Raw genomic sequence first — 17,847 nt, forward strand, 5'->3', positions numbered from 1 at the left:
CTGTTAAAATAAAAGGCACAGGAGAACTATTCATTCAAAAACACTTTATATATTGTGAAACTACTGATCATACTGGTCACAAAACAATGTTGCAGTCACATCTGATACAGCAGCTTTCATATCCATACGGTGTTATCCTCCTGCAAATTTATATGGTATTACAACAAATTATGATTACCCTATCAAGGTCTCTAGGCATCAATAGTTCAAGCATCTCATTCTAACTATAAGCAATCTATATCAAAGCAAAAGGTGTTACAAAATATCCTATTCTATTCAGGTTGAACAACATAGAAACATTTCATTTTAATTATCAGTTTTAAGCCCTTATCAACTATAAAGTATCCAGCTGTATTTTGCAAATACTTAAGAAAAGTACTGATGAGAGCTACTGAATTTGTTGCTATTTAGTTCCAAGGGAATGGGTTATAAGACAGCAACTTGTGGTATAATATTCAGATTGATTGACCAAAATATTCCACTAGAGCACCTCATGCTTATCCCCTCCTCCACACTTGAAATTAGATGGATATAATCAAAACTGCTTCTAACCACTACTGACATCAAAAAACTTTTGCAATGGGCAATTTTCTTATATCAATGTTGGCTAAAACGAAGTCTAAACGTTAACTAACAGGTGAAAAGTAATTTCTAATTATTGTGTATCTAGCAGTTCACAGTCTACTAATAAAATGGCTCCATCACATACAGAATTTTACCAAAATTACTGTGAAGGATATGAAATTCCAGGGCAAATTAAAATATTTCAGGATATAGACTTTCCTACATGCAAACTACCAGTTTTAAAAACTACATAGGGCATAATTGTTTTACAATTGTACTTTTCTAATAAAACATTGACAGTATTTTTATTTGCTTAACAAAATGTATATATAGCTCAATTGCAGCAAAACCTCTAAGCATTTTATAAAACAATAGGTTACACTTAAAGCAGATGGATGGAAGCAGTGGCAAAACGATATTCCAGCAATGCCTATGTTTGAAGTGGCTCTGCTTTATAATTTAATAATGAAGCAGAACACCAAATTCTTAAAAGGTAAAAGTATTATTATAGCAACCTAGCAAGAAACTTCAAAGGAAGTTTAACTTGCTCACCATCTCACACCATGATGCCATGAAATAGCTTAGGATCTAGCATGCAACTTGCCCATAGGGAATTTTTATTCCCAGGTGGGACGCTAACTACTATATTCCAATATGTCCTGAAATTTCTGTATCAAGATTTAAAAACAACAACCACATGCTATATAGCTGTAACTTTTTTTGTTACAGAACCTGGGGATATGAAAAATACAGACAAAAACCTGTATGATTAAATCTCATTAGCTGCTAAAATCACATACTATATGTTGATCAATGCTCATACAAATAGTATGTGAACCCAAGTATGAATGCAGTAAACAAAATATATAGGCAGCATGTTTCAAAATGTGCAACTGCTAATCCATAAATCAGGAATCAGAGATATTGTGGCAATGTGGGAGGTTCTATTTAATAAAGGTCATTATAACTCCTAGCTCTAGAGCTATAAGATCTAATATCCTCTCTGGTACCTCTATGATATGCCCATGCATTACTGTTCTTGTTGACAGTCTGTTGCCTTGGAAATATTTCATTATTTCAGTTTTTCCATTTGTAGACCCTTGGCCTTGTGATATGAAGGCCACCCTATTTCATATTTTCGATTATCATTTAAGCAATCTTCTGGAGCTATTTATATAAAAGCAAGTGTTAGACAATGCATATCATCATTTATCACTGCTGTGTTTAAGCATATAATCTAGCAAAAAATATAAAAAAATGAAGGGAGCTTTTTTTTAGTCTTTACAGCATAACACAGTGATATGCTTTACAAATCACTGTTGGCATATCACATGCATTACAATTGTGTGAATTTAACAGCCTTGGATATTTCCACAGAGCTGGATAATCCTAGGTTCTTTTGAACCATTTTCTGCCTATAAGACTGTAGAAGTAAATGCAACAAGTTCAATAACTTTTTTCTCAAATAATGACCAAAAAATGTTGAAAATTATCCATAGTTGCTGAATAACAAAGAATTCTAGTCTTTGTTTTTTTTTAAAAAAAAATCTGTAGCTCACCAATTATAATATCCTGATATTTGTGAATATTGGACTTTTGCATAATGAATTCATTTTTAATATCTTAGCAGCAGAGTCCTAACCACACTTATGAGTAAACCCTACTGATTGTCAAGGGACTTACTTCCAAGCAAGTGTGCATTAAACTGAGGCTTACCCTACAGTTCTGTACACAGAAACCTCCTTATTTCAGTGGCGTGAGTAGCCCAATTCTATTTGTGTAAGTAGCACTATCTCCAATGGAGCTTCCAGTTAAGCGTGGATTGATAAAACTGCAGCAGTGATGCATATAACAATGTGCAGAATGAGGCCGTACAGTTTCAGAGAAACTGGACTTAAGCTTCTGAATGCAAAACCCAAGTAAAGTATGGACTGTGTACTAAGAAAATACTATGCATTTGCTTAATTAAAAACAAATGCATTTTTAACTTATCTTACATTAAGAGCCAATAGCCTGACATATCATATCTTAAGCAGAGCCTCTCCCCCCACTGCAAAGAAACAACTCAGGTTCCCTTAAATCCTAAAATAGCTGGAACGCCGTACACAGTGACAACAAGTTAAGCCTCAAGGCATAAAACAATGTTGTGGACACTAGGCCAAGCTTTGGGTTACTGGTGTTTCATGCATGTAGGCTACTTCCCTTGCTGAAATTATTACTCCTCCCACTCCCTACAGGATATAACTACTCTGATCCAACCTTTAAGATGACAGCATCAGAGCTGAACAAGAATATGCTATTAAAGGGCATTAAATTAAATACAGTATATCCTCCTACAACTTCAATCAGAATTTCAGACCAAGTGTTATTTAGTACAGCTCTCAAGTGGAGCAGAATAACAAATCGCACACTTTGATTTACCTTCTCCGAATGCCAAATGGAGACAGGTGATAAAGAAAGCACTCATGCACAGGCTATGAAGTTTCCCCTAGAAATTAATTCTATCTTCAAGATTCCTATCTTGAAAAAAATCCCAAAATGGCACACAAATATGCCTCTGCTGGAGAGATTACTGAAGCTGTCCCGGCAAATACACTTCTTACTAATATAGTACTAGGCTCATAAGGGGGGGGGGGGGGAGGGAAGAGGACTCTCTGGTGAGGGGGGTGCTTGAAAGGATGACAGCATATATTGGTATTTATGTGTTGGCTTTCCTCCCCTCTCAAATGTACAACTCTATGTGCAGGAAACCAGCATGCTGCTAAAGACATTATTAGTAATACACAAATGCTTTTACAGTCACTGGAGGGAAAACACAGAATTTTCATAGCTAAAGAGAAGTAAAGGGACGTTAAACCTCTGATTTCCATAAATTTCAACAAGATGATGTATTTCCATCATGAGCATATCCAAATATAGCTTGAGGTACAAGATGCAACAGCTTATACTATAAACAAAGCACTAAGTACAGAATGAACAAAAGCAGAATGTTTGTATTTAAACCTATTTAGAAAATAATATGAAATCGGCTCAATTCCAAGCACTAGCTCAGCTGATACAGATGGCACCCTCAAATACCCATTTTAATCCAAGGAGCGGACATATTTACATTTATACTCTCCCGATCAGTACACATTTTTAAAGCCAAATGGTACATTGTATCAGCATAAAGCAACAACTACAATTCTTCACATTCACCTGATCAATCATTATGCACCCCATAATATCTTTAGACATTTTTAAAAGCAACTCAGGGGGCGGTTTTCATTTTATATCTCAAATGGGAACCTTCCTCAGCAAGCAGAACTGGAAAATCAAAGGGAGCAAAAGAGGAAACCATTATGTACTATGATCTCCATTTGGTCGTATAGGATTGAAACGATGCTCTGCAGATTTTTCAAAGAATTCTTCAGTAACATCAGGTGAACTTGTAAACTTTGCAATATGTTGCTTAGTGGAGGAGGTACCGTGGAAGCTGTCCTTCCTTGCAGTGGTGGGTGCTATCATTCCACAACTATTCTGCTCTAAGTAACCAAGCCTCTCAGTACCCATGGCAACCTCTATGCCATTCCCAATTGTCCTCTCTGGATTCCCCGCATCAGCACCCCTCCACTTTCCCTTGTGCAGGAATTGTTCTGCATAAAGAGAAGTGATGAGTCTCAACCCTGCCTGGAACTCACACCTTATGCTCCGGGAGCCCTGTCCCTGTTTCTAGGAAGACTGGTTGTTCTTACCCCAAACGTGCTCTGCACATGCTCAGAAACAACAGACTCAAGGCTAAAACTTTATGAGCTGGGACAAAACCTATCAGCATGCTCTTGCAGAAAGGTCATGGGTGGCTTGCCCTGAAAGCTCACCTGCTTTCAAAGGTCTTTCATACCTCAATTAGCCCACTCATTCCTTGTTTCCAGTGGCTCAGCCACACGTACCCATTACTTTCCAAACGGGGCTGCCCCATGTGCCCATTCATTTTCAACGGGCCGGGAATTCCCTTGTCCATCGAGAGGGAGCCCTTTTCTAAAGACACACTTTACTTGGAGACTCGGATGACAGCTGCGCAGACATGTCACCGACAATACGCGGAGCCGAGCAGCAACGGCAGTAAAAGTATATGGGAAGAAGCGGGAAGGGGGGAAGGAGAGCGCGCGACGCAAACAGGAGTGTGGAGACTTGCAAAGGCGAGCCCACTTCTAGCCTCGGCCGCCACAGCAAACTCTGCCAGAGCATCTCCCCTGACCGCGCATTAGAGCAAACAAGTTCGACAGACTAAACGCCAACCTCGGGCTTGGTTCCCCGCCCCCCCCCAAAAAAAACACACCGCGGGAGGAGAGAGAAGGGCTAAGCAGAATTGTCGCCAGGCGCCTCTGACTAAAGTTGCCCCAGCAGTTGCGAAGAAGAGCCCGGCCAGTTCCGTTTCGGCCTAGCCGCACCAGCCCAGCCGGCCCTTCGACGAGGCAACGCTGGGCCTGGCGAAAGCTCCCCGCCTCTCTCCCTTCCGCCCCCCCCCCCGCCGCCTCCTCCTAGCCGAGACCATCCAGCCGAAAAGTTGCCTCCCGGGAATTCCGCCTCACTCCCCCTTCCTTCCTTCCTTCCTTCCTTCCCTCCCTCCCTCCCTCCAAACACCGACTCCTGCAATGTGCGGGGAGGCGCAGGATCGCTGCTGCTGCTGCTGCTGCCAGACTAGCCAAGTGTGCTGCTGTGTCTGTGTGAGCAGCAGCAGCAGCAGCAGCAGCAGCAGACAAATATGCATGCACCAAGAGGAACTCCCGAGCAGCGCGAGCGGGGCTTTGCAGGCTGAGGAGAGTCGCCGCCGCCGCCTGCCTGCCTCTCCTCTCCTCCTCCTCCACCGCCAACCCCCCTCCCTCCGCTTCTCCTTTTCCCGGGCATGGAAGCCGACCAAACCAGACCCGAGGCTGCAAGCGGCGGCGGCGGCGGCGCCCCAGACGCAGGCAGGCGCTGCCGCCTCAGGTTCAATACAGAGAAAGTGTTACCGTTCTCGCCTGGAAGGATCCTGCTGAAAGCTTGGCTTGGTGGGCGCCATCTTCCTGGGCTTTTTTTTTTCCTTTCCTTTCCCCCTCTCTCCCCTTTCCTCTCTCTCTCTCTCTCTCTCTCCCTTACTTTTCCCCCTCCTGGTGTGTGGTGTTGTGTCTAGCAGGAGCGGCGGCGGCGGCGGCAATGGCCCTGCTCAGGCAGGCAGGCTGAGGAAAAGTACGGAGGCCAATGCATTGCGGGCTCCCGCTCCCCGGCGCAGCGGTCCTGGCGCAGGTTGTTGCTTCGCTGCTCGGCTCGCTCGCTAGCGCCGCTGGGGCCCGGGCCGCCGCCGTCCAGAAGCCGACGAGCCTCCGAGAGAGCCCAGGCTCCGCCGCCTCCGAAGGCATGTCAGGCGCGGCGACGAGCGGCCGGCCGCGGCGGGCGGAGAAAGGCGCGCAGCCCCGGCGGGCACCCCGGCCGCTGGCATCGCCCGGCAGGTGCGGGGGGGAGAGAGAGAGAGAGAGCGAGCGAGCCCGCGGGACCGGCTCAAGCGCGGGGCCAGGCCATGGCCGGGGGAGGGGGCGGGAAAGTGAGAAGTCAGGGCTCCCCGCGCTTGGCCGCTGTGAAAGTATTTCTGGGCATTTTCCAGCTGCTGCTCCGCCGGCTCCGACCGCTCTGACTCCTTGTGTGCAAAGGGACGCGAGAGCCTCCGCTGCCGGCGCAACAACGCCACTCAGTTGCAGTTTCGCAGACTTTCCTTCTCTGGAGCAGCGCAGGCGGCGGCGGCAGCAGGAGAGGGAGACAGAGAGGGAGGCTGGAGAGCCGCAGACAGGCACTCGCTTGGCGGCTGGCGACGGATTCTGGCAACAGGCTGCGCGCATTCGCGGAATGGCAGAGCACACTTGGGGTCAAAAGAAGGGATAGGAAGAGTGTACTTTGCATGGTACATAGTGCACACGTTATATCTGTGTGTGTGCAGTACTTACATGCATATGTATGCATATGCACATGCAGAGGGGGGTGTTATTAGTGTGCCCAGATCTGGGTGCCTATGCGTCTATTAGCATACGTGCGTGTCTTTATGTACACAGCATGTGCGCGTGTGTGTGCACGGAGGATGGAATGACATCTTTCAGCTACGCAGGCTGGCTGCACATGCGTCTGACTCTTGTCCTCCGTCCAACTACCGTAATACTACGGAGCGGACGCGAGACTGCGCGGAAATGGGTGCAAAAGCAATCCATCGCGAGGTACAGTTTACCGTATTTCTCGTGGCACAGCGATCGCCCGGCCTCCTAGGGAAAGTTCACACTCTGTGCTTAATACGGACTGCTGTTGTGTCAGTTTATAAACTTGAAAAGGAAATGTGTGAAATAAAGGGTGGGAGTGAGCATAGTTGAGGAAATGGTGTGGTTATTTTTATTTTTATTTTATTTCCGAATGTCAGCTGAAAAGCAGTTCCATGTCAGTAATGTGTTAAGCCCCCTGCTTTTGTTCCCGGAGTAACAAAAAGTTAAGTTTTCAAGCAAAAGCAGGGCAATCAGACCATTTAAAATCTAAGGTGTTCCAGCTGGATTTTGAAGGCAGTTAAAAGGAATGCAACTAATCCACACATGCGTAGGTTAGAGGATGGCTGCATAAGGAGTTTGCAAAGTGCTGGAAAGTTTGGCTGCAGGGCGCAGTCAGTGACCCCAAAAATATGATCTCTGCCACAGGAGGCAGCGAGTTTGACCTGCCTGACGTCCCTCAGGACTCCGAGAAGCAGATACAACCAGCCTGAGTAGCTTGCATCCTGGAACTCTACAAACTGCTTCTGTCTCTCTCCCCGAAACACTATTCATTCACCTTCTTCTGATTCAAACCCATCAGAAGAAGTCCTTTTGCATTACGGTACACAAAAATCATTAAGATAAACAGTTGTAAGGAAGTACATCTGCGTAGAAAGGGACCTGCTAATTATTTTGTCACAGAATATAAATGCTGTTCCTATAAACTCAGGTTTGGAGGATTCTGATCTTACAGGATTCCATGGAGGCATTCTGAACACCCTTTAACTTCCCCTATCCTACTAAAAAGCAATAAAGTTAACAGGTGTCATTTGGGTTTTGTAATGAGTGTGGAAGAAGTAGCACTACCCTCCTGCCTTATTGGAACAATTTCACAGAATCACATGGAAGAGAAGAGTATTTTTAATAGCTCAAATGAAAGAATACAACTTGCTTTTCATCTGCATCTGCAGAGTTAATATTCTGAACTTTGTAAGGGTTTTATTTTACTGTGCATTTTGAAAGGGAAGAATCTTGGAATATAAATTTGAATTGCAAAAGAATGAACCTATACTAACTAAATTAAGCTCTTGGAAGTAGGTCCCAGAGTATAATAGGACTAATTCCCATGAAAGTGTGCATAGGACTGCAGCCTTACAGTGCAGTCCTCATCATGTCTACTCATAAGTAAATCCTTATAAATTCAATGAGGCTTACTCCCAGGTAAATAGGCATTAGCTGGGATAAATAGCTGCAGGTTAGAGGTAACTATATCCCTTTAACTCCTTACAGCTTAGGCAATTTTACATTTTAATACTATAAACTGATATGGTGCATATATTCTTTCCAATGCATAATAATTTCTCAGGAAGTATCTTGCACTTGTGTAAAAATTAATCTGCTATTTCTGACCCTTGACTTCTCCCTTCAGAGGCAAAACTATTTTGATTCTTACACTGTGCTTCCTATTTAAAGAGGTTTCCTCTGTAATTTTAAGAATTCTCCAAGTGACAAAAAATTGTAATTCGGAAACCAAGGAAGGCTATAGCTACACCAACTTTTATCTATCTTTTATATCTGTCACGCAGCACTTACTTTATATAAAGAATTCCTGTGTTTGCTTTAAGCAAAACAACACTGATTTTGAATTTCAAACATTCACAGGCTCTGAGCATGCTTTAGCGTCTCTTGAGATGACTTCAAGAATCTCAAGAGTTTATCCTAAATGTGCAGAAGTATCAGCAGCACGCAGTTTACTAAAAGCAAACTGTTTCCCAAACTTAGCCCTAACAGCTGTCTGTCTCAATAATGATGGACAGAGTGGGGTCATAGTCTAAACCTTAATGGTTGAAATATAAACATTGGTGGTTCTAAAGAGTTCCCAAACCAGTGAACTTCAAAATTTAAGTTTAAAGTATGAGTTGTTTATGTTTGCACACATCCTTGAGCTTCTCATCTAATATTTCATTTATCGTAACACTAACAGTCGGAGCAACTTAGAAGGCACCAAAAAGAATAAAATAATGTTGCAGGGTGCAGTCTAAAATTAGTCTCTTGCTCCCTTTTTATCACTGCATCTTTGCTGTGATCTTCTAGTGACAAAGAAAAGCAATCAAAAGCATTATTGTTTATTATCTTAGGAAAAAAGGACTGGAATGCCATTTAATTATAGGTCCTGTTAACATTACCACCTGTCTGTGAATGGTTGAGGGAGAGTGAAAAGGTGAGCAAGGTCCTTAAACTTCACTATGACTTATTGCCTAAGCCAACTTGGTTATGTTTCCTTCCTAAAGGAGCTGTCTGTGAACCTCGGAAATTTGCATTAGAATGCATTTCAGTTGAATACTCCACAGTGCTGAGCCCGCTTAGGGTTTCCTGATAGATTTTCCCCTAGTAACAGGTGACATGCTAATACTGTTGTAATAAAAGTGTGGAATTGCAAAGGGTGAAACGCCAAGTGAAAACTCTATCTTGTTCAATTGAAAACAAATTATCAATCACCGTAGGGTGATCAATTATACCTCTTGGCTGCCATGCTGTGGGGTTTGCACAAGGCATTGACATTGAGAAATCCCTACTTGAGGAAGGAGGCTAAGCAGACAGGATCCCAAACTTTGCAGCAGGAGTGGAAGGAAGATCCTCAGCCCTTGAGCTGCCATGAATCTCACTTTCCCCTTTTTTGTTATTGTTGCTTTCGAAGCTCCAGGAACATTTCTGGGCACCGCTTTTAAAAGATCATTTTTTGTTTTAAGTGTCTGGGTACCCCCCTCAAAAAGAAAAAGCAAGCAAGACGTGATTTCTTAAAATTTAAAAACAAACGAGCACAGAAAGACACACAAGACACGCACAAAAACAAGTGAGGAAGCCTAATCCACACGCACACTTTGGGGGTTGTGTACTTACCGTTGTTGGTAGGAAGTGATGCCCTGGACGTTTTGCGGGTTCCCGTTGGCTGCGGAACTGGCTCTCCCCATGCCCGGACCGGCCGGCACTCCTCCCGCCGCCCCGCCGGCCGCAGCTGCAGTCACCTGCACGCTGAAATCCGGGAAGATCCGGATCATCCCCGCGGCTCAGCACCCAGCGAGTGTCGGCGAAGAGGTACAGCAGCTCCTCTCCCTCCGGCGGCTGCAGCAGCAGAGCCAGGCACACTGCAATCCCATTAGTGAGCGGCGGCCACTGGGAGGGAGGCACGGCGCTTTGATCTAAGCGGCTGGGCTGAGATTGAGTTGAGGCGGGCGGGGGGGGGGGGCTGGGAGTGAAAAGCGGGGTGGGGGGGAGAGAAGGAGAGGGAAGGTATTTTCACCAATCTGCAAACATGCAACGTGTCAGGATTCGGCGGGAAGGGAAGGCTGCAAAAATTTAAAAATGGGGGGTGGGGGGGGGGAATCAAAGAAGGGAAATCTCTACAGTCCAGGAACGAGGAATCCGAGCGGAGAAGGGACAGCGCAGAGAGAGAGGAGGGGGCGCGCGATTACTTTCGCCTGGCCGTGAAAATGATGGGCAGCAAATATTGCCTCCCGCCCCCCTCCTCCTCTCTTTCTCCTCCGCCCCCAAAGGCAAAAGTCTTGGAGGGTTTCCTCTGTTGCTCAAGAACGACGCTGACCGCGGAGCGATGGGCCAGAACCGACAGGGCTGGGGCGGGGGAGAGAAAGTGGCGGCGAGGAGAAGAGCCCCCTCTCCAAAAAAGAGAAAAGAAAAGACGAGTGGCGGAGGAAGCAGCCTGCCGTTAGCTCAAGTTCTTGGGAACTAGCGTTGCCTTCCCCCTCCCTCTCTCCTCTTCTTCTTCTCCTCCTCTCTCCCCCCCCCCCCCCCGGCCGCCTTCTGTCTTTGCTCTCTACGAAGGGCTGATTTGCACCCAGGAGAAAACGCGCGGCTTTTGTGCAACGGCAGAGTTGCTTCTCTATTATAGGGAAGTGACTCTCCTGCCCTCCTAGTGTGCGCCACCGTTATTGCTACTCAAACTTGGGAAGGTGGGGTGGGGGTGCGCGCGCGCGCGCGCGCGCGCGCCTGCCTCTCTCTCGCCTAGCTGCCTGCTGGACGCACCGGCCCGCGTTGTCGCTTCTGCCAACATATCAATTCTACCGCGCGGCGCGGCGCAAAGAAAGGCCTCGCCAAACGCAAGGAGCGCGGTGACGAGCGAGGCAGCTCGCTGCTTGGGCTGCCTGCAGACAGAGGCAGAGCCCTCCGCCGCCCCCTTAATCCGGGCCGATCCACACCAGCCGCTCGACACGGGACAAAGAAAAGTTCCGCGTTTTTGGACCCCGCCAAGGAGTTTGGGGCTTCGAAGGGATCTGGCCGCTCCTTGGCGACGGAGTGCGAGGGCAAAGTCAAATTCCTCTTCCCGCCCCCTGAAAGCTTGTTCTGGTTTGTCGCTTTGCAGACAAAAACTCACACCGCAAATCGCAGCGGGCCGGGGGGGGGGGGGGGAATGACTGAATGGCGGGTTGCCCTGCCGGCGCCGCGCGCGGAGCTTTCGCAAAGGCGCTTTAGGGGGCAGCACCTCCGGAATGCGCCGCGCTCGCAGCCCCACGCTTCGTGCCTTTCCCCCTCTGCCCTTCGCGGGGAGCCGAGGGATGTCAAAGGGAGAAAGGTCCTCCTCGCCAAGCTGCGGAGAGACTCCCCTGGCGTTGACCAGAAGCACTGCAGTCCCGGGTCTTTCTCCGAGCCCCTTCCGTTTTCTTCCTTCCTTCTTCGCGCTTGCACTTTGCTTAGCCCATTCAGCCCATCCGTGCAATTGTGCCAAAGCATTTGCCCGGAGAAGGAAGACTATCCACACGGACGGTCATTTGGGGAAGTCTTGTTTCACCCAAGCAGGCGGGATTTGATTTATTTTTATTGTCTGCATGCACAATCTGTGGCTCCTGGCTGGTCAGTCTGTGCGTATCGCTGGAGTAAAGTTGTTTGGTTTACTCGCCCACGCAACGCTTGTGGTAGCTAATTCTCTAATTGCCAAATGTGTACCTGCTGTTTCCAGGAGAAGAGATCACAACTTGTGTGCTCCCCGCCTACCCAGTCCTCCTGCTGTGAGCTAAGCCATGGTTTGGTTTAGCATGTGGTCTGAATTTTGACACTTGGTTTAGATAAACCATCTTTACATCCAAGAACAAACTTTGATTAGAGTTGGTGGTTTTTCAAGGAGCCCAAGCTTGAACAAAACAATGAGCCAAACTATGGTTAATGATAGAAAATATAGACATTTGTTTTAAGGAAAGCTAAACAAGTCACTTCAGAGTCTTGAGTGAGAATGGGGCAATGGAAGTGTTTGATTTTGCAGACACATGCCTGTCCAATGTGGCAACTCCCATTTACAGTAACATTACCATTGCAGATGGGAGTTTTTGGCCAAGCAGTCAGGTAACCTGGATGCTTGCAAATTTTACTGCAATTTGCCATAAGACTTCTCTCAAAAACGTTTTTGTGTTTCATGCTTTAGTGTAAAGTAATAAGAACAAACATACAGCAAGACACAATTCTCCTAGGACTGCACCGCCTCAGATCTTCATGGGAGGGGAAGCTATACGTTTGCATATTCCCCACATTTCAGTTGTGGGAAATCTGAGAGTCATGAGAATCAGAGTTGGTACCTTCAAGTGATGCATTTGTCTTTCAGCCCATGCACATTTCTTCTCTTGCACTGCACTCCTTCCTAATTTTCACCAGAACTCATGTGCAATGGTCTGCAAAGACCGATTTTGGTTTAAAGAATGAACTTCTATTGACAATAATAATAATAAATTAATAAATTTAATTCTCTCCAACTGCTAGGCAAAGCTACCTAATTTGGCTGTTGTTACCCTAGTGCTCCACCTAAAATGAATCTGTGCCTTTGTTTATACAAGGACTACTTCAAGGATCTTGTTTCCTGTTGCCCATCTATAAAAAAAAAAACCTGTATGTTTTGCCTCAGGATAGAGGACAGACTTTGGTAACAGCTGGCTTTTGTGTTTGCAAACCTCAGTGCAACTTGATACCCAAGCAGCACCTAATACAGCTTCATTTGAATGTCTGCTGCCTCATCCCTCATTCCAGCCTAACACACTTACAAGATGTAGACTTTGGCTGTGTATACATCACCATTTACTCTGGCTCCAGTGGGCTCTCACTGTTGGTGTCTGAAGCCATGTTCACATGATGTTAACCATAGTGCAGTCGTTTCTTAAGAAATGCTGCTGTTTGATTCACTTTCCCTCAAACCAGCCTCCATCCAATTTGAAAACATAAGCCACATTCACTTCACAGTTAAACTGAGACAGCTGTTGCACACGCACAGATGACAGCTTTGTGGATAGGAGTCCAGAAGCTGCAGATCCAGAGAAACCAAATAAGCAATGCACAGGTGCAAACATCCCCACCCACTCTCTGGTGTTTACAGCAATATAAAAATGCAGCTTAAAATGCCAGGGTGGAGTGGAGTGGAGACAACCTCACTGCGTTTTCAGCCACTAATGTGTGCATAGCCAGAGATGGCTTCATCACCTCTCCCCTGCCCCTACCGCCCCACATTTGCTCAGTTTACCATCTAGACTGAAGAAGAATTATGGTGAACTCAAAAGCTTGCATAGGATCTGTGACAATTTGATTGTCAAATGAAGGTGTTGCCCTAGAGTGGATTTTTGAATTGTGCCTGTGAGCCATTTAATGCCCTTCGTCATGTGCCCCCTTCGTGACAGGTTCAGAGGGTGGCAACATGAGAATGGGTCTTTTCTGCAGTGGCTCCCCATTTATGGAATACTTTCACCAGGGAGTCTTGCCTGGCACCTTCATTACATATCTTTAGGCACCATCCAAAAACCTTCTCCTTCTCCTAGGCCTTTGGCTAAGTAAACAATCTATGTCCTTTTAAACTGGAGGGGGCACTGTGTTTGTTTGTATTATGTATTTTTTGTGTTTTTATATTGTAAACTGCCCTGTGATCCTTGGATGAAGGCCAGTATGGAAATTTAATTTAGACTCATAATGGTGTTTTCTTACTGTGCTAGGGTGACTTAAAAAGAATAGGACAGGCAGGAAAGGATATTATTATTGTTGTTGTTATATATTTATTTATTTATTCCCCACCTTTTCCCCGGTTGGAGCTCAAGCCAACTTACAGATAAAATCAAGAACTGCTAAAATATAGAAAACTTAATCATTGAAATATAGTTAGATATTGATTTAAAACGATATGCATATATAAAATCAGTTTTAAAAAATACCAGTAATTCCAGTGAAAGCAGCACAGCATCTGACCTTTGATTAAAGGCAGTAAATTCCCCAAAGCCTGATGGAACAAGAAAGTATTGTGGAAGGACAGCAAAGAGGGAGCCAGTCTAGCTTCTCTAGAGAAGGAGTTCCAATGTCTGGGAGCAGCCACCGAGAAGGCCTTCTCCTGTGTCCCCACCAAACGTGTGAGAGGGTGGTGGGACCTAGAATAGCGCCTCCCCCAAAGATCTCAAAACCCAGGCAGGTTCATATGAGGGAACACAACTAAGCAGATAGCTTAGACTTAAGGGTTTTATAGGTGATAACTAGCACTTTGAATTGTGCCTGGAAACAAACTGATATCCAGTCGAGCTGTTCTAGCATGGGAATTGTATGTTCTCCATAGGATAGAATAGGATGTAATGATAGAATGGAGTTTTTTTAAGGGAGCTATCCAAACCCAAGTTTGTTGGGCTGAGCAGAGTTTGTAGTAGTCAGATCTCAGGTTGAGCCTGGCCTTAGCCAGAACTATGCTGGGTGAAGTCTCTCATTCCAGCTCAGCTCAAGGGTGTAGTTACGATATTGTTGGGGGGGCAGGACTTTTTGGGGGGCAGAACCGACCTGATTGGTCAGTTAGTTAAGTATTTCTATTGTTTTACTTGATCGGGGGAGCAGCTGCCCCCCTGCCCCCCCTTGACTATGCCCATGGCTCAGCTGGAGATATGCTGGCTGAAATTCTCCAATCCCAGCGCAGCCATGGTTCAACCATGGCCAGGTTAAGTCCCCAAAAGTGGCGTTCCATTGGAGGGGCATGATGGGGCAGCGGAAGACATACCCTATTCCAAACTCTGTTGAGCTAAGTGATGTGGCCTAGCAACCTAGCAAAAGCTAACCCTGCAAGAAGGGTGGTGTAAGTCAAACTAAATTCTAAAGGCTCATTTCTCCCCTGGCAGGCTCAACCGGCAGCAGCCCTGCTCCTGAACAGAGTTTGGAACAGGGCTAAATTATACCAGCATCTATTATGCAGGTTGAGTGCTCACTGGAAGGACAGATCCTGAAGCTGAGGCTCCAATACTTTGGCCACCTCATGAGAAGAGAAGACTCCCTGGAAAAGACACTGATGTTGGGAAAGATGGAGGGCACAAGGAGAAGGGGATGACAGAGAACAAGATGGTTGGACGGTGTTCTCGAAGCTACCAGCATGAGTTTGACCAAACTGCAGGAGGCAGTGGAAGACAGAAGTGCCTGGCGTGCTCTGGTCCATGGGGTCATGAAGAGTTGGACACGACTAAATGACTAAATAACAACATTATGGAGGCTTCCTTTAGTTTGGATTCCTCTGCCTGACTTTGTCCTGGAAGGAAAGAGCTTTGAGAGAAACTTTTCAATTGTCAACGTTCCTTCTTTTCCTAGGCATCCCTCTTAGATTCAGGTACTGCCGACAAAACTAAAGATATTATATTGAGTGGCATGAAGTTGCATGCTCTCCTCCCTGAGACTTCCTTATGGAAAATTTAGAACGGCATCTGCCAGTCTAAACAGACAGCGGAAGAGGAAAACATAGTAAGTTGTGCTTTTCTCTTGTTTCTGATGTAATGTTGGGGTGGGGAAGAAACAACTTGTGTTTGAGGAATACACAAGCTGTCTCTGCATCTGGAGCCTTTACATCAGAAGAACTGCAGAGAAAGAAAGTACAACCTACCCTTCTGGTTCCTTGGAATGTTCAAAGCCATCTCAGTGGAGATGTTTTGCTCATGCAAAACGGCCTGCTTGTGCAGGTGACAGTCACGTTGGGTTTTAGTTTAATATTGCTTTGTCTCCTTTAAAGGTAAAGGTACCCCTGCCCATACGGGCCAGTCTTGACAGACTCTGGGGTTGTGCGCCCATCTCACTCAAGAGGCCAGGGGCCAGCGCTGTCCGGAGACACTTCCGGGTCATGTGGCCAGCGTGACATCGCTGCTCTGGCGAGCCAGAGCCGCACACGGAAACGCCGTTTACCTTCCCGCTGGTAAGCGGTCCCTATTTATCTACTTGCACCCGGGGGTGCTTTCGAACTGCTAGGTTGGCAGGCGCTGGGACCGAGCAGCGGGAGCGCACCCCGCCGCAGGGATTCGAACCGCCGACCTTTCGATCGGCAAGTCCTAGGCGCTGAGGCTTTAACCCACAGCGCCACCTGCGTCCCTTTTGTCTCCTTTAGGCATGAACAAATATATCCTTTTCGGTTTCTCTCCGTTACCCGTTTTCCCAGTGTTAAATGCAGTTCTCCACATTTCCACATCAGTTTGCAACTGGAAAAAAAAAAGTTCCAATGAATATTCGGCAGCATCTAAGCGTGAATTTCTCCTAATATACACATTTTTGCAAAGCAATTTCCCCCAATGTAATGCATTTTGGCATGTTATTTTCACCAATGTATATGCATTTTTTTCATATTTTTTTTTGCATATTACTCTGGCTGGAGAAGTACACTGCAAAATTTAAAGAACTGTGAATTTCAAACGATGGCTGTGCTACTATTTGCGTACTGAAAGCACAAATTACTAGGTGTGAATTGATTCAGATTTCTGCCCCCACCCCCAGTCTCCCCTTTGTGTCACCAGAAGGAACTTTCTGAGGTCCACCTGCTCTTCCTGGACTTTAGGTCCTTTGCAATTCTAATTCTAAGCAGGGCCTTTTTCCCCAGCTGGAACTCACCAGAGCACAGTTCTGGCACCTCTCAGGTGGGCACTATGCCATTATAAAAGAACAAGGGAGGCATCATGGTGAGTTTGGGAACCTCTTTTTCTGGAAACATAGTACTGGTTCTAAGACACAAAGAGGACCCCAGCCCATTTTCTAGTCTGAACTTGGCCCACTTAACATAAATCTAAACAATTGGCTAGAATAGATATAGAATGACTTGTTCTTCCCTTAGCAATTAGCACCATCTCTTTAAAGCAAGTGTGTTTGGGGGGCGGGTTAATTCTGCACCTGCAGTGAGGGTGGGTGCAAGCTGTTCAGAAGCTTTGTGGATGCCAAGGAAACGCCCCAGAGGTGCTATTGCACCCAGAGACACCATGGCAGCAAACCCCTAGGAGGTTCAGTTTTGAAAAATTTTGACCCTCAGACTTTTCAACAGCATAATCTTTCTTGGTCAGGGTTCCAGATATTGCTTACTGTGAAATAGGCATTCTAAATGTAGCATTATAAACCATCTCAAAAGGGCTAAGCAGAGATTTCTAACTGGCAAATATCTTGATCCCCATTGTAGCACACTAAAGGGCATTGTGTCGATGATAGGCCAAACTAGAGCGCACATTTTTTCCTCATGCAGCTCTGTAACAAGAAATCAATAATATCCTTTTTTATTTTTACTTTAACAGGGATTTTTTTTTGTTCTAAACCAAATTAAGATAAATAATTCAACGTTAAAAATAGAGTCTGCCTTCAAATCCTTTGTATTAAATAGCATCTGTGTTTGCATTCCACTTTAATACAAAATGCTTTGGACTACAGCTGATACCAAGAGATATGAAACTAGTTAGTCCCCACATGTTGCACATAAAAAGAATTCATAATGAGCATCTATGGGATGTAGAATGGATCCCATGCGTTAGCTGAAGACCTCATAACGTAAGAGCCGAGAAGCCTAAGTGAATTATGACTGTCTCTTTCCTCACAAGTAGGATTAATTTTCTATCCCACTTATATTCATTATCTATCCTGTTTATACCATAGGGACATCAATTGTTTCAGTGTTAAATATAAAGTCTTCTTCGCAGAAAAATATGGGATAGCTAGCTAATCGTCCCCATCCCCCTGCCCCCGTTCACTAACCAAAACGCTATTCAAATTCCATGTCTCATGAACGATATCAGATAGAGAC

The 17,847-nt window shown here is 45.6% G+C and overlaps 1 protein-coding gene across 11 annotated transcripts in view; it reads right to left on the bottom strand.

Annotated features, from left to right (window-relative positions):
• The window catches only part of NPAS3 (neuronal PAS domain protein 3), a 637,919-nt gene extending 627,894 nt beyond the window's left edge, over positions 1-10,025 (bottom strand). For 4 of the 11 annotated variants that reach the window (XM_079954433.1, XM_079954440.1, XM_079954439.1 and 1 more), the window contains exon 1: positions 5,556-5,940. Coding sequence is in view for 7 of the 11 variants with exons in the window: in XM_079954440.1 (XP_079810566.1) it covers positions 5,556-5,605 (50 nt within the window). In the remaining 4 variants the exon portion in view is untranslated. Of the gene's footprint in view, positions 1-5,555; positions 5,942-9,704 lie in introns of those variants that run through there. The other 7 variants (XM_079954436.1, XM_079954435.1, XM_079954432.1 and 4 more) reach the window with 4 other exon arrangements.
• Between the last annotated feature and the right edge of the window lie 7,822 nt (positions 10,026-17,847).

The sequence above is a fragment of the Podarcis cretensis genome (assembly GCF_951804945.1).
Source record: "Podarcis cretensis genome assembly, chromosome: 1".
In the NCBI taxonomy this organism is placed as follows: Eukaryota; Metazoa; Chordata; class Lepidosauria; order Squamata; family Lacertidae; genus Podarcis; species Podarcis cretensis.